This window comes from Macaca thibetana, chromosome 4, assembly GCF_024542745.1.
Source record: "Macaca thibetana thibetana isolate TM-01 chromosome 4, ASM2454274v1, whole genome shotgun sequence".
Classification (NCBI taxonomy): domain Eukaryota; kingdom Metazoa; phylum Chordata; class Mammalia; order Primates; family Cercopithecidae; genus Macaca; species Macaca thibetana.
This window is the reverse complement of record NC_065581.1, coordinates 76,911,190-76,936,708: the sequence shown is the minus strand read 5'-3', so window position 1 is coordinate 76,936,708 and position 25,519 is coordinate 76,911,190. Positions and strand designations below refer to the sequence as shown.

Genomic DNA, 25,519 nt, shown 5'->3' with positions numbered 1-25,519 from the left:
TGGTTCAATAATAATATCACATTTGTTTCACATTTCTTAACAATTCACCTTTGGGTCTTTATCATGGTGATCTTTTTTTCTTAATAAAAATCTCACTAAAATTTTCATGAGGCCAATGGTGAGAGAACAGAACTATATTAAGAGTCTTATGAAAAATATATTATACATCTTTCTCTAGAAATTGTCTTTTAATAATTTCATTGGATCATCAATTGCTTATCTTCTTTCTAGCTTTGTAGTTCCTTTTTCTTTTATCATTAGAAGTGGCTAATAAAAAGGTAGATTAAAATACATTTGGCTGTTTGACCAGGTTTGAACAGAATTTCCAACACCGTGAACACTGGGAAGCAATGTTTATGTAAGAGAAGATGAACCTCCTCTTTTCTGAGCCAGAACAGCTGTTATCAGAGGAAGAAGAATCTCTCTTAACACAGTTGAGCCATTAGGTACAGTTTCATCTTCTGCCACTTTCAACAACACAATCCAGTATATCGTTAATCATGGAAACTGCTGAGCTGTTTTATACATTTCTATACTTTTGCATATGCTTTTTGCTCTGCTTAAAACTCCCTTTCCACCCATCTGTCTAACTCTTCCTGATTTGTCAGACTTCAGTCAAATGTCACTTGCTTGGGGTATGTGAACTGATTGCCTCAGCAGAGCTAGCCTCTTCCTGAGTTATCTATAGTCTTTTGCACTGCTGGAAAATCTGATTTATTTGCATGATCCCCAGTCCCATCCCCCATCAGAGGCAGGGACTTTATATCTCCTGTGCCTGGTTAAGTGTTGGCTTATATAACGCTTGTGGTAAGTGGAATATAATGCCGGTGCCCTCCTCCCCTGACCCCCAACCCCATCCCCAGAGAGATCACATCCCAATTTCGGGCACTTGTGAATGCCTTGCCTTACATGCGCAAAAGTGACCTTGCAGATGGAATTAAGGATCTTGAGATGGGGTGTTTATTCTGGGTTATTATGTGGGTGGGCTAAGTATAATCACAGGGGTCCCTTTAAGAGGCAGGTAGGAGTGTCAGAGTCAGAGTGATGCAGCCTTGAGCCAAGGCTTGTAGGCAGCCTCTAGAAGCTAGAAAAGGAAAGGAAATGGATTTTCTGCTGGAGTCAACAGAAAGGAAAGCATCCCTACAGACACTTTGAGTTTAGTCTGTGAGACTCATTTTAGACTTCCGACCTCCTGAATTCCAAGACATATGTTCATTGTGTTAAGCCACTAAGTTTGGGTATAGGAAACCAATATGGTGCTAGATGATTGTTCTTTTGCAAAACGCATGAATAGAAAAGTGCCTCTGGGTTCATCTTCTCTGTCGTTATGTTCTATCTCCCTGAGCAGCATGGAAAGCCCAGGTGAAGGGAAGCCCAGGTGATGGCTCTCAGACCTGACAAGAAAGGCACCTTTCATACCCCCAGGGCTTCTGTCCCCAGCATTCTGCTGGCCCAGCTAGCACAGCAGTGTGCTCCGCACTACAGCACTCCACCAAAACGCAAAGTCATGTTTATGTGCATATTTTCTATAGCTAACCAATGCAAAATCCTGTGATTGATGCTATAGGGAATCTTACGTGGTCTATGATTTACTTTAAAATTCTCTGGAACTCCTTGAGAATGAGCACTGCAGTCATGTGAATTGGAGCATGATGCCTCTGGCCATGGGCTCCTGCCCCCTATCAGGTCTCTCCCTCCTTGTTCTCCCCAACAAAAGGAGAGGAACGCCCACCTCCTTCCAGAACCCAGGTTTCCTGACTCGCTTAAGTAACTTTCTGAAATACTGCAGCTTCTCCTTCCCCAGACCTTCATTTCTAATTTAACATAAATAAATCTCATATTACTATAATCGACTTTTTTAAAGGGTAGATTTTATTTTCACAGCTATCTTCACAGGTCTTTTTATTTACCACAGTGAGGGTTAAAATGCAACACAAAGCCCACCCTGTAACTGTACTCAGAGATGAGGCCTCTAGATGTCGCTACGACCCAAGTGCTGTTATCAAAGGGCACTCGGCTGTCTACATATGTGCCACACATTTAGTATTTTTTCAAGATTATACAGCAAATATACATTTAATCACAGAACCTCGCCATTTTCCTCTGTTCCATTCTAGCTCAACTTTTTTGAGCAAAATTCTAACTAAATGAGAGTAAATGATATACCTGATTACTTCACATTTTATTCTTTAGTTCTGTTTCCCATGTCAGCACTAGAACATCTTGGATTTGCTTGACTATCAGGAGTATTTGTTAAAGGTGCACCCAGTTCCATAATCACACAAATAATTGGTTTTTTTATACAGCACTATTTTTTTTGTGTGGTATTTTCCCTTCTACTAGATTTGCATGCATTTTTTGGAAAAAACTATGAGTTGATTTGGGTTTTTGAAAGCAAGTGGCAGCAAACATTAAAGGGCAGATGCATTTAGAGTTCTGGAAATACCCTGAAACTTCACTAGTCACTAACACTTGGTCCTTTCCCATTCTAAAATTTCAATTTATAAATGTAAATGTATGGTATTTTGAATCTGAAATGAGCATTGGGTGGGAGAGTTTAGAAGAGTTTGGAAAGGATGAAAACCTGCCCTCCAGTACCCCCTTTTCTGATTTCATGAGAATGTTTCTACACATTGCTAAATTTGGAAGACTTCCCTGTCTTGATTTGAAAACATGCAACAAGCTTTTACAAAAACGTCAGTCCCATTTTTCCTCTTTATGCTAGAATTATTTCCTTTGTTTATATGTCCTTATTTATGCCATGGTATTGCATGATATTCTTCCTGTTACACTGATTTGTAATTATTGCATTTTACTTCTGATGGATGCTGTAAGTCACATTTCATAGCCTAGGCTGAGACCTGAATAACTGGAAGTAATGTTTTATTTAAAGATAGTCCTTGCATCTCTCTCTCTTTCTCTCTCTCTCTCTCTCTCTCTCTCTCTCTCTCTCTCTCAACAGTCTCACTCTCGCCAGGCTGGAGTGCAGTGATGCAATCATGGCTCACTGCAGCCTTGTCCTCCCGGGCTCAAGTGATCCTTCCACTCAGCCTCCCAAGTAGCTGGCACTACAGGCATGGACCACCACACATGACTAATTTTTCTGTTTTTTACAGAGATGGGATTTCTCCTCAATGCCCACGCTGGTCTCGATCTCCTGGACTCAAGCAATCCACCCGCCTTGGCCTCCCAAAGTGCTGTGATTACAGGTGTGAGCCACCACACCCGCCTCTCACTTTTTTAAACTGAGACTTAGTAGAACTAAAAATTAAGGCTAATGTCCCCTTATATATGTACATATGTACTAACACATACACACACACGTATCTAAAAATGAGTGTTTTCCAAATCTTACGTTTAATATTTATGCAGTCATTTTCTGACAGCTTTGAATATAACCAAAGTTATTGTTAGGCAAAGAACTTTGACTATAATCAAGGTTATTGTAAGATGAGAGAACATGCTGTTTTTATCATCCACCCACTTGCTCTACCCAAGAAAAATACTGAACAGCAGTTAGCTCATATTAAGGGCTATATCTAGTAACTGCTAAACTGTCAGACTTCTGTCAGGCAAGCAATTCATGTTGATTTCTGACTTCAGAGCTGAAATTAATAACGAGCCCATGCAGGCCAGAGTTTTTCTCAGGGAAACAACCCAGAGGTGCTATTAGTGACTGAACTGACTGTGCTGGTTAAGGGTTTAAAAATGTGTATGAATATCAGAGAACATCAGTCAAATGGAAATAAGTGGGCAGTTAAATAATAAAATAAAAATAAATAGTCTCATGATTTGGTCTGCTTTCATTGTAAGCCAGCACTAACACTTCCTTTTGGCTGTTGGAGAAACCAGAATGTTCAGTTAACTAATACATCTGTAAAGTAATAGTCCCAGATCTCCCTATCTGCCCCTAGCCTCCATATTAATGCCTGACAAATTCTGAGGTTATGGGGTGAGGTTAACTAGCTCCTGGAACTAACACCAATGGTAAGCGCTGATTTGTAGACATCTGCAATATCCATAGCATAGAGCCTATGAATTAAATGGGTCCAGAGGCCTCTAGTGCAGCCTCCTTGCCAGCACAGATTCTTTGCTACTGTGGGTTTGGCCACATCACAATGATGTAAACACTGCATAATAAGCTCCTAATATGACAGAGCCACACTGGAAGTAACTTTCATATTCATTCCCAACGAAGTCCAGAATAGCAGGACTACTGTGAATACCTATTTGCTACTCTTGACTTGATAAACATGTCTTGATGGTAGGAAAAACCCCAAATATCAATGAGAAAATAAACAGAAAAGAGGCGCCGACCAAGGGCTCAAGCATCAAGCTGGAGAGACACTGGTAAGAAATCATGTCCTAGACAAGCCACTTTTGAAACGAATTACTTTCTCAGTAAAATTAATTTTTCTTTTACTTCAGCCTTGCTTAAAGTTAATAAAGGGAAAATGTCTGGCAGGATCATCTACCCATCTATCACCACCCACTTAATCACTAGGCACCATGGACCGTGAGTCTGGGAATGCACAGAATCACTGGATTTAATTGGATCTGGCACCTCCTATTTCCTAAGCACCTTCTTTGTCTTCCATTATAAGTAAGACCTTTTAGGAGGAATGAATAGGTTGGAAGCTACAGACAATTTTTTTCAATTTCCTATTTGCCACAGGAGTAACTTAAAAACAAAAAGACAGCCAATAGCTATGTCCTTTATAGAACCATTGGGCTGTTTGTATTTATTGTTTTGAAAGTAAAGAGAAATTCTAGGGTTGGGCTAAGACCAAAGCTCTAAAAATAGATTAGTGTATGTCACCAGAATAACTGATTACATGAAGAGTCATTTTTATAAGCATTAAGTATGCACTTCAGCACCATGCTTTTCCCTTGAAATTAAATTTCAACAGCTTTATGGAACTGAGTATAGACCCACAAAGTAAGGCTGGCCAGAAGCCCATGTTATATTCCCAACCTTGCATCCTCCTGTCAGTTATATCTCGTATAAGCCACTCATTAGCTTGGTTAATAACTGATTTGCTGGCTTCCCGCAATGAAGTTTTGGATACTTGATAGCAAGGCATCAGTATTTCCTGTAATGCAAATTTTCACTTAAATTACCTACACTTCACAAAACACTGATAACCTTCTGCTGTTAATGAACATGACTAATTCCAGACGAAAAGTCCCTAAGAGAATCCTTTTACGGAATCCTTTTATGACATGTACCTGTTTCCAGTTTATTGCATCTTAGCTCCAAATTGATGCTTCAATACCTGTCTGTGATCATGGACAGAAATCTTTTAAAATTTTCTTCTTCACATTGAGCACAATGTGAAGCCTTCGTGGTGGAGCGTGCTGAAGGGATATTGCAGGAGCGAGGAGACTGTCTTGCGGTGTCTGGTTGCTGCATGGTATGTCAGCAGTGTAGGTAGCTCTGCCCCAGTTCAGGGGCCCAGAACACGTGGCCTCTCGGGAACCTTGCAGCTCCCGTCTGGCCTGATGATAACCTCACACAGCCCTCTTGATGTGAATACCATGTGCTCCAGACCTCCTGTCTGCACTGACGCCCCTTCTCTCTGCAAGCCCGGCCACTCCCTGAGGCTCACCTGGCCCCAGCCTGCACTCTAGAGGGTTGCTTCCTGCTTGCCCAGTGAACTTTTCTACCATCCAGTGGACTGCAAATATAACTTTACAAGGAGTCTGAAGCCCAGCATCCCTTCCAAGTCTGTCCTTCTTTGGATAGTCTCCCTTACCCCTAAGAAAAATTATAGAGTTTTCTTATACCTAGTAGTCACTCTTTTATCAGAGTTCAGCATTTCTTTATATTTAACTTCCCCTGTTTAAATCATGGTGTGATGTTTATCTCCTAATCGGTCTTAGACTGACAAAAAATATTTCAAACTTTCTAACTGGTAATTGTCAGCAGAAAAGATGACGGGAATCAAAGTTCTAATGATAACGTAAGAAAAAAACTAGACTTTTCAGTACATGGCCATATATTTATCAGATAGACTAAACATATACTAATAAACCAGGTATTTCATTTGACTGTAGAGTCAGTTTTTATATGCAAATTTATTGTATATAAGTTTTTAAAAAGGACATACAAGTAATTGCTGTCTTTGGGTTACATAACTGATATGGTCTGGCTCTATGTCCCCAGCCAAATCTCATCTTGAATTATAATCCCATGTGCTGTGGGAGGGAGCTTGTGGGAGGTGATTACATCATGGGGGTGGTTCCCCATGCTGTTCTCCTGTTAGAGTGAGTCTCACAAGATCTGATGGTTTTATACGTGTCTGGCATTTCCCCGCTGGCACTTCTCTCTCCTGCCACCATGTGAAGGACATGTTTGCTTCCCCTTCTGCCATCATCGTAAGATTCCTGAGGCCACCCTAGCCATGCAGAACTTTGAGTCTTTCCTTTATAAATTGCCCCGTCTTGGGTATTTCTTCATAGCAGGGTGAAAACGAACTAATACAAAAGCTGACCCAAATTAAATAGCACAAAATAAAAAATACCCAAAAAAGCAGCTCCTGAGACACTCAACAGTGAACATTTATGCTCACAGGTAAGTTACCGAGTGCTACACTTTCTTCAACAATGTAATGCAAGCAAGTATAATACTCAGTATCAACATACTCCATAAAATTGTCTTAATACAAGATAAGAGATCATGGATTTGTTTTTTATAACAATATATTTGGGTTTAAACTGGTGACTGGTGATTATGCCCTTACTGAAATAAAAGAAGGCTTATTTTCTCCTTTCTCAGATGTTCATCATGTAAAAGACACAAACCAAAGTACAAAGAAGAAAAATGACTTGTTAGCACAAAATTCTCAGGCTTTGGCTGGATAGCTTATTTGTTGATGCAAAGGATGCTATTTCAATCAGAAAAATATTCGAATTAAATTATAAGGTATTGAAAATATTACCAATAAAAGGGCCATTTGCGTCAGGGAGACCAATAGACAGTTTTCAGTAATGATGAAAACATTGTAGAAATCAGATCTTCATCAGCACTTAAAATCCACTTTCTAAAATGTGGTATTTCAGGCAGACAGCTGTCTTTTCAGGTAGACACCACCACCAACTAAATTCCTTTAGCATCCACTTGTCATTTTGCCTGCATCTCTGATTCCAGCAGTATCATGCCCAACCTCACTGCAGATGTAGCTGGTTACATGTTTTGGAGTTTGGGTAAAGTTGCCACTAGAGAACTGGGTCACTCTGGAATGTTTTCACTTAGAGGCAGTCTGGTGCCCTCAATGGGTCAATGATAGGGCAGGGCTTTCCTGATGCTGTTGTTCAGAAGCCGTCCACAAGTCCAAATGCTGGAGTCATTTAACCTGCTAAATATGTAACTGCTAAAATTCTGTTTGCACAGCCCCCTTATGACTAGGATGGAAAAACTGTCAGTGTTCAGCTCCTCATCTATGATTAGGATACAGCTTAATAATAAACATTTACTAGGTATGTAAAACAGTACAGTAAGGGAGGCAGCAGTTGGAGTTATTCCTTCTGGTTCCTAGTCTGGGAAGTGAAAATAGTGCTGTTGTCATCACTTTTGTTAGCCATACTAGTTGGTTAGGACATGGCTAGGAGCAGATTATTTAAGAGTGGTTCACCACTAAAGACAGGAAGGGAGGGAGAAAAGGATTCCTCTGGGCTAGGGTCACAAAGTCGATGCCAAATTCTGGTATTTTAGCCCAGCTATTGATCTCAGAGTCAGTCTTGGAGCCAAGCTGTGGGCTGTCAGGGCCCAGAATCCGTATTTCAACCTAGTGATGTTATTAGTACATGACATGAAATAGACTGGCAGGGAAGAAAATAAAAGAGAATGTACACAAATGGGATGATAATATCAAAAACTAAATCAAATTTTCATGAACAATGTTTGTCTGTATTTATCTGGGACAAGATAAATAAATACAGGCAAACCCAAAAGCTAAATCTCCAAAAGCTAAATCTCACACAGGTGTGTATAGCAATTCATTAGAATGACAAAGGATGAGATCCAAAGCAACACGTGAAGTAACTACACCACACAAGAGATGGTTGGCATCACCTGGGCTTGCAAGGGTGTAACACAATCACTCTTATTTCAGGAAAGGATCCCAAACACAATTATGCAAAAAAAAATTCTTCCACTTAATGAGTGCTATTACCATCAATTATAATGACAAAAATAATACTGGTTTTTCTCCCAAAATTACTTTGCTAAGAGAATAGCAAAAAGAAATGATTAAAAAGCCTGGGCAGGACAGGTGCAGTGGCTCACACCTGTAATCCTAGCACTTGGGAGGCTGAGGTGGGCAGATCACTTGAGGTCCGGAGTTCGAGACCAGCCTGACCAACATGACAAAACCCCGTCTCCACTAAAAAAAAATAAATAAATAAATAAATAAATAAATAAATTAGGTGGGCGTGGTGGGGCACACCTGTAATCCCAGTTACTTGGAAGGCTGAGACATGAGAATTGCTTGGACCTGGGAGACAGAGGCTGCAGTAAGCCAAGATTGTGCCACCACACTCCAGCCTGGGCAACAGAGTGTGACGGTATTAAAAAAAAAAAAAAAAAGAAAAAAGAAAAGACCTTGGGCAGGGAAAGGAAGATTTTCCCTTAATAATCACACATTCTGTTTTTAATTTTTGGCAATAATGCCCGAAGGAAACTTTTTTTTTTTTTTTTTTTTTTTTTTTTTTTTTTTTTTTTTTGAGACAGTCTCGCTCTGTTGCCCAGGCTGGAGTGCAGTGGCACGATCTCGGCTCACTGCAACCTCTGCTTCCTGGGTTCAAGCGATTCTCCTGTCTTAGCCTCCAGAGTAGCTGGAATTAGAGGTGTGTACCACCATGCCCAGCTATGTTTTATATTTTTAGTAAAGATGGGATTTCACGACGTTGACCAGGCTGATCTCCAACTCCTGACCTCAGGTGATCCGCCCGATCCCAAAGTGCTGGGATTAAAGGCATAAGCCACCACACCCAGCCCAGAATGAAACGTTTAAAAGGCAAATTATCCATATATTCTTTTTTTTTCTTGTAAGACAGGGTCTTGCTCCATTGTCCCTGCTGGAGTACCACAGCGTGATCATGGCTCACTACAGCCTCAAACATCTGGGCTAAAGGAATCTTTCTGCCTCAGCCTCCCTAGTAGCCTCCTGACTATGGGTGTGTGCTGCCATCCCTGGCTAACATTTTTATTGTCTGTAGAGAAGGTATCTCGCTGTGTTGTCCAGGCTGGTCTTGGGATTCCTGGCCTTAAGCAACCCTCCCACCTCGGCCTCCTAAAATACTAGGATTAACAGGTATGAGTCACTGCACCTGGCCAGATTATTCATATATTGTTACAGGCTCAACTGAGTTTTATAGATACAAAGAATTAATATTTTAGAAAATTTAGGACTAAACTATTAATATTCATCACTGTTCTGCAGATTGTAGATGGTATCCGTGTGGTTCATTAAGTTCCCTTTCTTAAAACAAGGAAAAAAATACACAAATGCCACTATGATTTAATTCACAGACATAGACCAATTCAACAGGAAATATCAACTTTATAAGATGATAGAGTAACAAGAAACCGGACAGAGATGTTGCAGTTGCATTATTATAGATAAGCTATAGTGTATGTGTGTACACACACACACACACACACACACACAGAAATAGTATTCAGCCTTAAAAAAGGAGATAATGTTACCACAACATGGATAAACTGGAAAAAAAAAAAAAAGGTCAAATATAGAGAGAATAAAACAGTGGTTATTAAGTCTGGGTTGGGGGGACAAGGTGGAAAAATGTAGGTCAGAGGATATAAAGTAGCAAATATGTGGGATAAACAAGCCTAAAGATCCAAAGGCACAACATTAGGCCTGTAGTTAACAGCATGTTCTATTCAGGATTTTTGCTAAAGGTATAGATTATAGCTGCTCTTGTCACAAGGAGGGAAAATGGGTAACTATGTGAGATGATGAATACATTAATTTGTTCCATGATAGTAACCATTTTACTACAAATATGTTTCTTATAACATCATGTGGTACGCCTTAAATATATACAATAAAATGTATTTTTAAAAATACAAACATGCCAGATGAGTTAGTTCACAGAAACCAATTCAACAAGAGACTGAGTTTATACGATGATGTAGTAACAAGAGACTGGACACATAAAGAGATGTCACATATTATGAGAAACACAAACATTATTCTGTTTTTCTACGGAAAAAAAAAAAAAAAAAACCTTCTCTTTCACTACAAAAAGTGCTTCAACCTAGAGGGACAAAAAAGCAAAATGAGAAAAATATTTATCTTGGCAGCAGTATTAGAAAATTATGTTCCTGAAGATGTTCACATTTCCTTTCAGTATCACAAAGGAAAGAAGGTAACATTTTGCCAAAACCCAAAAAGCCTCTTAAAGGTATTAATTTCTCTATTGTAAATTCAGGTAAAGAGGTTTGTACAGAACACTATTGTCCAGTAAAAATATGAGCCATATATGTAATTTTAAATTTTCTAGTGTCCACCTTAACAAAAAGGAAAGAGAAATTTTAATATTTAATTTAACCCAATATATCTAAAATATTATTTCAATATATAACCAATATAATAATTATTAATGCGTTTTTTACATTCTTCACACTAAGTCTTCAAAATCTGGAATATATTTTCATTCATATCACAGAGTCAACTAGGCACAATTCAAGTGCTCAATAGCTATATATGGTTTGTTGGTACCACACTGGATAGCACTGTTCTAAACTATACAGCTGTCGTTTCTATAACATTAGTATGGTAGATTCTTGTGCTAGAGCTTTTTTAGTGGAAAGTTTCATTATAATGGATTTTATTATTATAGGGCCACAAATGATGTATATTACAACAGTGTGGAGTGCTATTTTACAAAAAGGTCTAAATCTTTGTCCTATTCATTATAAGCAACACCAACTTTTCAGTTAATATGCTTTCAAATGCCAGCCAGGGTCCTCAGTCTATCAAAAATGTCATGCTTTCAATTACCAGGGGCCCAGCAGGTAAGACTGCATTCAAGTTTCTTGTTCTTCTACCTGCCAGTTGGCTTACCCATGGGAACATGCCGCCACCACAATACACTGGGTCATATTCAGCATGTTGCCGATCTACCTCACTCAGCTTAAGGATTATTTAACTGGGTATGGGTTCAATACAATCTCCTATTACTTAAATAAGTCATTTTTAATGTTCATTTAAGTGTAACATCATTTTGGCCTATTGCCATAGGCCCATTATATGGTGACATACTAAGGAGATGTGCATATTTAAACAGTCTATATAAAGGTTTCTTGTTGGTAAAATTCTGTAGCAGAAAACTAAATTATAACATTAATAGCATTAATTTATTATGAAATAACTGGAACTGATGAGCTTTAAAATGGCTTCAAAGAACAAGCCCTTCCAGAGCACAGAGGAGTTCCCGAAGTCAACTCTTCACTGATGCTGACAAGGTAAAAAACAGCACACAAGAAAAAATGTATGTATTTAACTTTATTTTCCTTAAATAGAATAAAGATTCACATGCTTAGCATATTTCTGGAAATGGCCTCAGAAAAGTTTTCTTTTAACTCTGGTTTCTCTTCACTTTAATGATTAAATAAATGTTGACCAATCAAAGATTAAATATAAAGAAACTTTAAAAATTAATCATTAAAACAAAACTCAATAGGAAGGGAGGCAAAAGACATGAAGAGTGATTGCCAAGAAAAAGAAATAAGAATTCCCATAATAAAACATGTTCAACTTACTAATAATCAAAAATTTACAAAATAAAACCACAATGAGGTAACATTTTATACTCCCCAGCTTGGCAAAAATGCAACTCTGATTATCTTAAACATTGGAAAAGATCTAGAGTGCTGCAAATTCTAGTATACTGGTGGGGAGCATAAATTAGCACTTTGGAAAGCAATTTGGCCTTATCTATTAAAACTGATGATGTGCTTTTATTGTACAAACCAGCGATTCTATTCAAGTATACATCCATTCTTGAGTATGTACACCAGAAGTCACATAAAAGAATGTTCACAGCAACATTACCTTTTTCCATTTCAAACAAAGATGCAGTTCAATAAGCACCAGCTGGAGAAGAGAACACGTGTAATATATTCATAATGGAATAATATTTAGCAGCGAAAAAACTCCGATGGCAATGAACATAAAAAGGAGGTGACAGAAGAATACATTCAGTTTAATTCCATTTATTATTCTTTAAGGATACACACATGGAGATAAGGCGATGAAGGACAAGAAGGCTATGGTCAACACAAAGTTCAGTATAGGGCTCCCTCTATCAGACAGGGATAGAGAGAGGTTCAGGAAAGAGCACACGGTACCTCAAAGGAAAGGCAATAAGGTGGGTGGTAGGCACACAGGGGTTTGCTGATTATCATTATTATTACTCTTTATACTTTAGCATATATAATATGTGTATATACATATCTATATTCCATTGCATGTATGAAATTTTTTAAAAATTCAAATGGCTTATAACAAAAAAAATACGTATAATGTTTCAAATGGTGAATCACAGCCTGTAGGCTCTTAATTTACCTCCACTCTATCATTGAACCCCGGCTAAAACTGCTGCTTTGTTTCTGTTCCCCTCATACTTGAGAGTAGAGATATTGTCCTGCTCTGACAATACTTACCACATTTTAGGGGCTTGATCCATGCTGACAGAAAGGATGAAAACAAACCTGACTTGTATTTCTAGAAGAACTAAGAAAACTCTGAAGATTTGAGTCACAAGTAGGCAGTGATCATTTTGGTTTCACACATTTCTGCAAACCTACAGCTTGTTCCCTCTGATCCCTTCTTCCGCCCTCCTTCTGTTCTGGTGCTTAGGGCTTGAAATTGTTCAGTGATGAGATCAACCTCAGACAATGCCTTCAGAAATACTGTGTTCTTCTGCTTTCTGATGTGGCTGCTACAAAGGTAATAGGGGCCACAGCCACTCTGCCCTTGTCTTCTGTACCCAATTCGGGGAACACAGCCACCAGCCTGTGGCTTCAGTGTACTCAGGAGATCACACAGTCATCCATTTGAACCACCCCACCCAACCCAGGGGCTGAGTGATTTAATTCCATCCTCGGTCCTGATTACTGTCTGAGATGAATCTATGGTGTCCTCCCAATACTCTCGTGCAGGACCTCATGCCTGGCTCCTTGAATGATCAAACGATCTGTTTGTATTTTTACAATTTAATATGCCACTTTCATGCATGAGGTTCACAGGCAAGAGTAAAATCACAGCCTCTCAACTAAACAGAACTAAAATTAAGAGAAGTGTGAAAAATGGTAGGGAACAAACACTCCATTTTCAGAATATGTGCTTTCTGGAATTTATTCTCCTTTATGCTGAATATAAAATCTGAGATTTCACCAATGCCTTAAGAGACAAACACATAAAAACTGAAATCTGAAAACAATAATTATACAGAGCAAAGTGTAGCCTGACACTTAACAAAAGCTGTTAAATGAAAAGTATCTCTAGAAAAGGCAAAACCCTATAGTAAAATCAAACAAACAAAACAGAAGGAAGCTTTGGTACTTTTCAATAACAGGAGACAAAAAATAAGTTTAGTTTATTATTAAATTCATGTAATATAAAAACATCTATGTGGAAGTGTTGAATTAAATCTATAAAACAGAAACAAATCTAAAATATATTAGAGTCTGAGGGGAAAAAATACCTTGCTTTTTTCTCTTCTTTGATTGTAATAAAACGCCAGAATTTGGAAAAACAAGTATTTTCCCAACTAAATTTTCTTCTGGTCTGTACACACCTAGCAGGATGGCACTCCATATTTTATCTAATTTCAAAATGGCATAAGTTGATTTTTAGCAGCACATTTCCTTTGCTCCAACAAGCCTACTACAGGAAATAAAAATTCTGTCTTGAAATGCCCTTGATACGAAATCTATGCCTACAATTCCCATCCACTTGTTCCTAGTATTTTAAGACTGTGATTATCAAAATCTAAAGGCAGCTAGTTAAAGAAGGGAACAAGAAAATTATTATTATATGTTTTGAAATCAGCTGATAAAAGAATACAAGTAAGGACCCCATATTCTCTGAACTAAATGTGGTCCCAGAGAGCAACATCTCGGTACTCTGTGGAGCCCGGGTACCATGTAAATGCCACACACTGTGCTGCTGCCTCTCTCATAACAAGTACAGCACCACTCGAGGCTGGTCTCCTGTATTTCTTTGCTGATCAAAAAAAAAAAAAAAAAAAAAAAAGGGATGGGGAGATGGTACATAACTGTGATGGTAATTTAGCATTACTACCCACTAGTCTGTTTACTATAATCACAATAGGTATACTGTGGTTAACTCAAAAATTATAATATAAGACAAATCTGGGTAGCTTTGTCTAGCAAGTATGGTATTGATCCTATAACCCCAACAGTTAACTTGCAAAGCCTCAACCTTCCCAAGTTGGTTCTTGGCATGCACTAGCAAGAGTAGACTAAATGTTAGCTGAGTAATGAATTACAACATGACAATTTTTACAACTGCTTAAAAAGAAATTCTAAGTTTTATCAGAAGACTCACATACTCAGACACAATATCCAGTTAAAAAAAAAATTCCTGGATAGTCCCTGGGATTTGCCAAACGGAATCTGACCTGGATCTTAATGACAACTAACAAGTAATATCCATAATTTGACAACAGCTTCCCTTGAAGAGAAAATTGTGGATCACGTGTCCGCTCCAGTTAAGTAAAAATTTGTCATACTTTCCTTCTGGTTGTAATCCTGGACTACAAATCTCAGGTTGGGATTTCAGCCTTAGCATTCAACAAGTTCTTTAGACTAGTCTACATGTAGCAAGGCATGAGGCGGAGTGCTGGGCACATGTGACAGGACTGTAATTCTTCTGCTCTTTCAATTTCTTATAAATTTCCTGCTCAGATTATAATGAAAAGTCCAGAATCAGGATGCTAGGAATAAAATATTTTAGGCAGTCCTCTGAAAATTTATCCTATTCAAGGCTGTTCCCATGTTTGGCAATTTAAAACTCTTTTAGTTTAAAAAAAAATTAAGCATCCCTGTTATAAGGACAATAATGCAGAAAAATAGCCTCTGCTCTAATGAAGTAGATATGTTCGATGTTTATCAGCATCCACTCCAATAGGAGTATAGATTTTTCTTGACAAGTACAATTCCGGGTTACTCTCTTTCTCATATGTGTTGCTCTGAAAACTTACTTGTGCTCACATACGGAATGAGAACAAGTATCTGCATTACTCTGAAAAATATGAGGCTGTACATTGGCCAGAAATATGAGCAAGCAAAGTTAGAGGCAAAGGAAAAGTAACATAAGGAAAAATTAAATTTTACTACAATATTGGTATATTTTAATATGTCTAATCAAGGGTTCACAAAATATATCTAACTGAGATTTTCCTTTCTCAAAAAATATAGTCCCTTCACAAAATAGAAGCAGCAGCTGCCTGTTAGGGGAGCTGCATTAAAAAATATATGAATACTTATGTATTATAAATAAATTGCTAGAGCTGAAAATGCCTTCAGATACTTGTCAGACAATTTTCCTATAAATTTACTATCTAATTAGTGCACCACTTAAAATATATCTTTCAAGCAGTCTTAGGCATTTGGATGAAACTTGCCCCTTGCAAGAAATAAAGAAGCATGTATTTCAAATAGCAATTATTGTCATCCCAGTAACTTGGTTCTGATCACTTGATGTTACAACAGTGATTTCTGCAAACATCTGTAGGAGCTTGGATAATATACAGGGGTAAGAGTTTCCATTACTAAAACAAATCTAGTATAGCTAACTTTTTCACCAGGTGTTATTACAAAGCACAGGAACCGTGATGTTTGTAAGTGATTCTGCAGCAAAAATCTTCAACACCCTTTGTCAAACAGCGCTGCTTTTTTTCCTTCTGATTCAAAGATTCTAACAACTTGGCAGACAAATTTCAAAGATGCAATCCAGGCAGCTTAAAGATAAGTGGGTTTACGCAATTCCGGCATCTACTATAACCTAGGGCAGATCCAACATTTTCTCTCTGATGGTGCCACCCACTTATCTTTCAGTCATTAAGAAAGTACACCTGTAACAGGTGACAGTATTTCCAGTGAGTGAGGCAACTGCAGGCAAATAAAATAAGAAAAAAAAATCCACCACCTGATTTGGCTTAAAGCAATCATGCAATTCTCATTATATCCACATCTTTCAAAAACACCTTTTCCGTGGCAAGCAAAGTTACTGATAATGCGTGTGGCTTTTGTCACAGTGATGCATTAGGTAAGCATGTGTGTGCTGAGTACCAGGGGGTGCTTCAAAATGCATCTCCGTCATCTTCCACTCTTCTCTAAGGATCTGCCTATTTAAAAAAAAAAAAAAAAAAAGGTCAGTTATTGCATTACATCGACAAGAAAATTCACCCTTGGCAGGGGTTTTTTAAATGTCAGGAAGAGAGATGCTGGAAATCATAACAAATCACCTCCATGTGACTGATAAGAGCTAATCCTGGGTTTCAGCATCAGAGCCCAGATTTAAATCACACCACCTGACCTGCCAAATATAGAAGTGGAAAGAAAACTGCATGTTTTCAATGACCTACTGAGATTCCTCTCAGAGGTACTGTTCCACCTGTGGATGGCTGGGTGGGGGCTACCTTGCTCAGAGGGCCTGCAGAGATGCTCGTTAATAGCAACCCAAGATGAAGAACCACTCTAGTATGACCATACCTGTTAGCCAAGAGTCGCTGCCCCAATCTCCCAGCTGCCGCCCCTGCACACCCTCCCCCTTGAGCCAATGGATAAAGAGCTGACACCTGGCACAGGGGGCCTCTGTGGCTGTTCAAGCTCTGGCTGGTCAGCATCCAATGTGGACCAGTTGTTACCTACTTTGGATATCACCCCTGAAAGCTAGGGATCTGAAAATACAATCTTCTACGACAGGCCCTTCTTGGGGTCTACTAAATTTTAACTTTGACGGTTTTCTACCTAAAAATTATTGGTGAAACAGCCTCCCCTTCTCAGAATTAGTTGGATATCATGATGGGCCAGCCACTGTGGGCTCCAGCTAACCACAAGGGAAACTGAGATCACCGCACCACCCCCACCAGGGATTCCATACCATCTAACATTTACATACTTTTAAAAACTCTTCACAGGACAAATAACATATCCAGCACAAATGTGGCCTGTAGGCCACCATCTAGAGACCTCCAGCCTGCCTTTGCCCCTCCCACTATGGAGGGCAGCCCAGTCAGAGCCTACACTGCACCTGTGCCTGTTGGGCCCGTGAATGTCCTCTCCTATCATGTAAGAGCAATTATAGGTGCCAATGATGTCTTTATGTTTCCTGATAGGCTTTCTTGCCGTGTTTTTTATGTGTGTATACTACACAGGGAGTAGGAAAGGAAAAGAGAAAAGAGGGCTTTCATCTTTTAGTACATTAAACCTGTGAACACTCTTTCAAAGCTTTAGACTGTAGACTATATGATGAATCACTACCAAGGTGAAAAATAAAAGATCAGAAGAGAGAAAATGCTAAATTGTTCTTGAAGATATTTTCACTTCTCTCATACAACGATGAAGTATGAATTGCTATTAGCCTTTAAAGCCCTAAATGGTTCATGGAGAGTGGCACAGACCTTGTGCTATGGACATCTACTCTGGTCCCAGATACTCCTGCCCAGGTACAACTGATTTAGGTCCCTGAAAACGGTGGGCTGAATGGGGGTGGTGTCCAGGGTCCTCACTACCTTTGGGATGGTCCCCTGAAATCAAGTTAACTTCAGTGACACCAAGATGAACTTTAATACTATGGCCAAAAACCATGTGAGAATGTATATTTCATAGACCATAGGTTTCCTGAGAAACTAGTGAGAAAATACATTTCTTTGAAAAATAAAAAAGTCAGCCCACAGTCTCTAAAGAATTTCCATATTTGGGGAAAATGGGAACAAACAATATTTTTTAAAAGGTTTTACATAGACAATGATGCCCACTGGATTTATGTATCCATTAGACTACCCCATCCTAGTTTTTTACAGTTCTTTGAAGATAAATCTGGACTTTTAATATCTTTGGATGAAATATGTTATAAAAATACTCTAATTTTCCTAACAAGTATTCAAATGTTTCATCTTTATAAAAATAGTTTTAAGAACCTTTAAATATGGTATGTGTGGGTTTTGCCTCTGCTTAAAACATGTGCATGGAAACCACCCACAACCATCTGTGGACTTACTGGTGTAAAAACAAAGCAAGATTTCACATTGGCTATGCACTGCAGATGCTGGTGTATAATTTATGTTATTGAGGGTCCCTGCCTTCCTCCTACAGGTATGCCAGAGATGGTACAAATCCTGGGTAGCCTCAAAAGACCTACTACTTTCAGACATGGAAGTTCTAGGGAAGGTACTTTTATTTCAGTTGTGTTAAAAATAGACATATTAGAAGTCAGTCTCAATTTGAAACACTCAAAACCTCAATTACTATGTATATAAAGACTGCAAGGAAATACACAAAAATGTCAATGTGGTTAGCTCTGGGAGATGATTTTAATTCTTTATTTTACCCTTTTTTAATATTTTCCCAATTTAAAAAAATGAGTCTAGGCTACTTTCATAATCAGAAAGAATTTTAAAATGTGTGTTTTAAAAGAAGAAATAATATCAAAATAGTACCTTACTTAATAAAGAAATGTTTTTTCTTATTTTGAAAGTGAATCTACAAGCTTAATAAAGTTGTGATAACACACATTATTTCTGGTTCTAAACATGAGAAAATACTGGCTCCTTTATGTTTTCTTTTTTTTTTTTTTTTGTTTTTTTGTTTTTGAGACGGAGTCTCGCTCTGTTACCCAGGCTGGAGTGCTGTGGCCTGATCTCAGCTCACTGCAAGCTCCGCCTCCCGGGTTTATGCCATTCTCCTGCCTCAGCCTCCCGAGTAGCTGGGACTACAGTCGCCCGCCACCTCGCCCGGCTAATTTTTTATATTGTTTAGTAGAGACGGGGTTTCACCGTGTTAGCCAGGATGGTCTCGATCTCCTGGCCTCGTGATCCGCCCGTCTCGGCCTCCCAAAGTGCTGGGATTACAGGCTTGAGCCACTGCGCCCGGCTTTATGTTTTCTAAGACATATGACTTAATAAAGTGGCTTCAAAATATTTTGATTAAGGAATTGAAGATTTTTTCAAGGTTGACCATTTATTATTATAGACCATCTCTTCTCTAATGAGAGTAAATTTAGAACACCTTTAAATAGACTCTGAGTCTGCTATTCCAAAAAATGTACAGTAAAAAAATTGCAATTTTAAACAGAAAGCACCTACTAGTTTTTGCTACCTTAAATTCTTGGAGTAATGGGGTATAAATTAGAAATAAGGTAATATTCTTATTTATAGCAACGACTGAAAAATTGGGGGAAAAAAAACCCAAAACTAGCCTCTGTTGTATGTTTTAACACTGGGTAGTCTCGAATTACACATGAGAGGAAGCAAAACCCCCAAAACTAAGAAACTAAATATGCATTCCTCTAACACTGTCACTCCACATCTCTAAGAACAACTCAAAAGAGATTAATTCTAAAACAAGAATAAGAAAAGATTTACCTACCTTTGATGCCAACCGTGGTTTCAGGCCTAAAAATGAAAAGACTGTGTTGCTTTCCTTGGATTCAAAAAAACTGTCATAATCCTAGAAGAAAAAGGGAAGGAGAAAATAAACCAACGAAAGCAAACAATTATCTTTCTATTTGGTGCTTTGGACAAATTCTTTATGGAAGTAAAGAAGGTACCATTGTTCCGTCCTGATCAGGGAAAAGCTAAATAAATCTGCTGAATTAGTCTGCTTGCGCATAAAAATTTATTTTAGTATGATGAAGAATGTAACAAGTTTTTAATCCAAAACCTATGACAGATTAAAATGTAAAACATTTGATGACAGAAATGAAATAGGAACACACTCCTTTTCCTTTGTGGGCCAAACTAACATTTGTCTGTGTGGAATCACTCTGACCTAAGATTTTACTCTAGGTCTTCAGTATGGAAGACTGCCTCCCAGTTCCACTCTTGATATTTTGTTATCTAGGGCTTTGAAAAAAATCACTGGGTAAACAAAGCTGTAAAGGTCTCCATGTGTCAATGAAAGTGTGTCTTATTCTGCTTCTGAAGTTTTCCACATTCTTTGAGACCATCTCCTTAGAGGGAATAAAAAGATCAAATAAAAACTAAAGGAAACTATATTCTCTATAATATTTACCTTTGCCTCAAACATAGAATCATTTTTCTCTTCCTACCTTCACAAGAAGGCATCAAGCAATTCTGGTAAATGTGTTCAACTGTTTCTTTTCAAAAGTTTGCATTTATCATATGTAAAGCAGTCTTAAAATTTGGTAGTTTGGTAACTTTATCCTAAGGATAAATAATGTAAGCAAATGATGATCACAGTCATTTAGGCATTTGCTTTGTGCTAAGTGCCTTATAAACGTTATGTTATTTAATCTTCACCACAGCCTGCCAAGTTAGAGACTGGCTCAAGGCAAAGAAATATGTTGTCCAAGTTTGACAGCTAATAAGTGAGAGAACTGATATTTGGGTTCATGTTTCACTGACCTTGAAATTCATACTTTTTGTACTCTAGGATGCATCCTGCCCAAAAGGAAACCAAGTATGGGGCACCACGTGTGCTGGAGTCACTGAGCGCTAATGAATCCATTGTTAAGCCAAGCCAACGGCATCTAAACTTGTAGAGATTCACTTCCTGCAACGCACGCCTTGTCTGATTAAAAAATCTTTGAATTATTTGGTTGTGTGTACACATCCTCTTCTCCAAAAGCTTTAGTAATTGAGTCTCCTGGTTTGGAAGGCAGGAGCCTCAGGCTTTTCACGGGCTGCTCCTTCTGTCATTTAGGATCAGCTCTAAAGAAAGGCCTTCCTTGACCAAGCCAAGAAGGAGCAACATGTCTGAAAAGAGAGATTTGGCCCAGTCTTCTTTGAAAACTGGCATTTAAGTTTACATCTGAAGGATGAATAGAGTTAGCCAAGTGAAGGACTGGGACGGGGGCATTCTTAGGCAGGGAACAGCACTAGTGAAGCACAAAGCTGGCAGGGTGGACAGGGATCAACATACGCTGGGCTTTGTAAACCAAGAAAATGATCTTGAATTTTATCTTAAGTACCAAAAGAAATCATATAAGGGTTTTGAGCAAGGGAGCAAATGATCTAGTTTCTTTTAAGAAAATACCTTAATAACTGTGTGGAGAATGGCTCAGAAAAAGGGCAGCAAAAAGGAAAGCAGCGGAAAAAAGGGAATACTTTGGCAATCGCAGTAAGCAATGGTGGCAGCCGGGGTGATGGCAGAGGGCAGCAGACGGGCTGCAGATACGTTTTGGGGGTAGAAATGATCATCCTTGGTTGTGGATTTGATGGGGGTGATTAGGGAGAAATAAGAATTACAATGGCTCTGAACTTTCTGGCTTGATGAAAAAGATGAGAAAAAAAAATCTGAAGGGAAGGCTGGAGTTCATTTTCAACATGTAATATTTGAGAAACTACATGAGACACTGAGCAATTGGAGATTCCTAACGGCTCTAGGATGTAGAGATTTCATGGAATTTGTAAGAAAATTTGTAATTTCTTATAAGACAAAATATGATCCTAACTATGCCACAAAAACAGGTCAAAGTTTGACATAAAATACAGGCAAAATCTCATGGACTGAAAATTTTACATTCTTTGTAATGAAGCTATTTCCAAAGAGTTGAGTAATAATTCCCTCATGGGAGTTCAAGAAATAATTCTGTTCAAAACATACTTTCTCTACCTGACAATTTGTTGACTATACTGAATGTGGTAAGATGAGGAAGAGGGCTAAATTACAGCTAGATTTGTTCCATCCTTTAAGATATCTACTGTATGTAACTTAGTATACCTGTTCTCTCTAAACCATATTCAGCCTCTATTCAGCTGAAAGTCTTTCCCTGGGGAAGCTCATTCATAGCCATAGCCCTGATTAAATTCACATCTCTTGCCCTGACCTCTCTTCTGAGCTCTGGTTCCATAAAAGCCACTAACTGTTCACAGACTCTTAAACACAACAGGCTAAACCACAATTCATGATCTTCCACTCCACAAACTGGACGTCTCAGAAAACGGCACCACTATTTACAGGGCCCTGTAACTTAGATATCAACACATCACAGGACTCCTTTCTTCCCTCAACCACTAGTTTATATGTCCCTTAAGCATCTCAATTTTTCCACATTGGTCTCTACCAACCTGATCTAAGCTAGACTTCTGCAACAGCACCCCAACTTATCGACCTTTGTCTAATCTCACTATTTCCACCCCATCATTCTCTGAAAGTGAGGACAGACTGATTTTTATAAAAACAGATTTGATCTCACCCTCTGCTTAAATCCTTTCCTTTAAGACTTCTCACTCCTTGTAAGATACAGACTAAAATCCTTAATATAATGTGAAAGGCCCTATATGGCCTGGCTCTAATTCATCAGGTTTGGGGAGTAGAAGGATCTTTTTTGTTGTTGTTGAGATAAGGTCTCAGTCTGTCACCCAGACTGGAGTGCAATGGTGTGTTCACAGCTCACCACAGCCTCCACCTCCTGGGTTCAGGTGATCCTGCCATCTCAGCCTCCCAAGTAGTTGGGACCACAGGTGTGCACCACCATACCCAGCTATTTTTTCAGTTTCTGTAGAAAAAAATCAAAAAATTCATCTATGTACATGAGAAAAATTATTGTAAAGATAATCCCTCTTTTTAGAGAAAACCCCCTCTACAAAAAGACCACCTCTCTGTAGAGATGAGGCATCATTATGTTGCCCAGGCTGATCTTGAACTCCAGGGCTCAAGCAATCTTCCTGCCTCGGCCTCCCAAAGTGCTCAGATGATGGGCATGAGCCACCACACCCAGTCAAGAGGGGTCTTATACTTCTACTTGCACCAACCACTGTCTATGCAACCACAGATTCATTTCTGGAAAACTGAGTGGTGTATATGTTTAGTCAACCGTGGATGTGATGTCCAGCAAACCACTATGAATTATCTATGACCTTGATCAACTCCTTTAACCTTCTCAGACTTTCTTTCTTTCTGTATCAGAATACTAGTGAAATCCCTTGGTACTCCAGAATTCTACAAAACAAAGGAGAATCCAGTAGAGTTGCTCCTAAATGGACTGTTAGCTGTGTCCAGGTGTAAAGCCCAGCCTAGGTATTCCTGTTCCTAGAGATATTTATTTGGAAATTGCCCCATCTTGTTTAACTGAATAGGTAAGGGAAGAGATATTAATGAGAAGAAAAAATTGAGGGCTAGTAACTTGGTCATCAAAATACTGTCCCTGTTCTTGTTTTAAAAGGCTACTATCTGTCTCTATGTGATTAAAAATCTTTTAAATGGTCATTTGGGGTGGCTCACACCTGTAATCCCAGAGCTTTAGGAGGCTGAGGTGTGAGGATTGTTTGAGGCCAGGGGTTTGAGACCAGCCTGGGCAACACAGCGAGACCCCGCCACTACAAAAAATTAAAAAATTAGCCAGGGATGGCAGCATGTGCCTGCAGCCCCAGCTACTTGGGAGGCTGAGGTGAGAGGACCAACTGAGCCCTGGAGTTCAAGGCTACATGCAGTGAGCAATGATCACACCAGTGCACTCCAGACTGCATGGGTGACAGAGTGAGGGAGGGCCTGTGTCAAAACAAAAACAAAAACAAACAACTCTAATGTCAGTGTGAAATGCAGAAATGAAAAGTTAATGTAATTTAAAAAAGAAAATATAAGAAGCAATGCCTCACTCAATCTCTATAAATGTAGTATGAATTCTACTTTCAAAAGATTTAAGTGGTAACACGAAAATATTGTGCATGTAAAAGAGCAAAAGGCAAGGTACAATGAGACTTAACGTTTATATTTCAGGTTTCAGTGTTTATAATTAAAAACCTTAATCTTAAAATGATCCCAATGCCCCAAATCACAAAATTGGAAATAAGGGAAATTCTCACATGCAAGTTTCATATATATAAAACAACACCCATAAAATAGACAGATTTTGAGGCTGCAGTGAGCTAGAATTGCACCACTGCACTCCAGCCTGAGCAACAGGGCAAGACCCTGTCTCAATTAAAAAAAAAAAAAAAAGTGTATATATAACATTTTCTCTCATGTAGAGAAAATATGTAACATTATCAATACTCCATTTGTCCATATTAAACTGAAACCATTCTTGAAGTTTCAGTCACCAAGAAAGGTATTTAGAAATGTCAGATGTTTAGAAATCTCAGAATGGCAACATTTTTTACTTTTAGAAAAGAAAAATTTCTCTTAAGCTGTATTTCTCCCATAATAATTATAAGTGTTATTTTTATGTTATGAACCTTTAACTCAGTGCCCTATCAGTATTGCCAGCAGGGTGCTTCTTACCTAGAAATTGAATGGGATCCACCCAAAAGAGCAGAAATTTTTACTTAAGGTAATTAACTCCTTCCAAATGACAAATATAAAATTTGGTAATTAGCTTAAAAAAGAGAATGATTTAAAGACAATAATTTTTAAAAGTCAGTGTTACACTAGTACCCAACAGACACCACGTTACCAATAATTTCTGTCATGTAGATAGATGAATTGCATTTGTTAATTAATGACATGCCATGTTTTAGGTATATCATGTTAGTAACAATTAAGTAAATCCTATTTCTATTCTGTTATTCACCGGTTTTAAAGAATTGTGTGGGTTGGGCGCGGTGGCTCAAGCCCGTAATCCCAGCACTTTGGGAGGCCGAGACTGGTGAATCACGAGGTCAGGAGATCGAGACCATCCTGGCTAACACGGTGAAACCCTGTCGCTACTGAAAAATACAAAAAACTAGCCAGGCGAGGTGGTGGGCGCCTATAGTCCCAGCTACTTGGGAGGCTGAGGCAGGAGAATGGCGTAAACCCGGGAGGCGGAGCTTGCAGTGAGCTGAGATCGGGCCACTGCACTCCAGCCTGGGCGACAGGGCCAGACTTCGTCTCAAAAAAAAAAAAAAAAAAAAAAAGAATTGTGTGAAAAATTTACTTTCTAACATTCAGAAGCTTTTGAGTGGCCTGATGAATCCTAAAGTATGTAAATATAAAGTGAAACTATTAATATTTTCTTTGTCATGTTTAAGCAAAAAGTAGATATGACAGAGATAAGTTAAACTGCATGTGAAATAATTTAAGATTAATACAGTATTAAAACATTTAAAACTACTTCCTATTAAGATACAAATTCTTAAGCATTCCTAAATAAAAGAAAAAAATCTGTTGTCTTATCAAATTTGTTTTACTTGTCAGGCTTATACATATTTAAAAAATACATTAGGATTCCTACTACAAAGGTTGAAAGCATTGTATTTTTAAAACTCACATAAAGTTTCCAAATAGGCTCACTGAATTCCTTATAGTCTAAGGCATTCTCCCTAAAGTGTTGTGTAAATCTACATCTTGAGATTGCAC

At 38.5% G+C, this 25,519-nt stretch overlaps 2 protein-coding genes across 14 annotated transcripts in view; one reads left to right on the top strand and one right to left on the bottom strand.

The window, feature by feature from the left end:
• HMGN3 (high mobility group nucleosomal binding domain 3) overlaps positions 1–25,519 on the top strand; it is a 1,231,743-nt gene that overhangs the window by 715,356 nt on the left and 490,868 nt on the right. The window contains exon 1 of one of the 13 annotated variants that reach the window (XM_050789653.1): positions 9,789–9,793. The exons of the other annotated variants lie outside the window; for them this stretch is intronic. The gene's annotated coding sequence lies outside the window, so the exon portion shown is untranslated. Of the gene's footprint in view, positions 1–9,788; positions 9,794–25,519 lie in introns of those variants that run through there. 13 annotated transcript variants of the gene reach the window in all.
• SH3BGRL2 (SH3 domain binding glutamate rich protein like 2) overlaps positions 12,226–25,519 on the bottom strand; it is a 71,761-nt gene continuing 58,467 nt past the window's right edge. Inside the window, exons 3-4 of the mRNA XM_050789668.1 lie at positions 19,646–19,726; positions 12,226–16,401 (exon numbers count right to left, since the gene is read on the bottom strand). Of these exons, the coding sequence (XP_050645625.1) occupies positions 16,390–16,401; positions 19,646–19,726 (93 nt within the window). The 3' untranslated portion in view covers positions 12,226–16,389. The remainder of the gene's footprint in view (positions 16,402–19,645; positions 19,727–25,519) is intronic.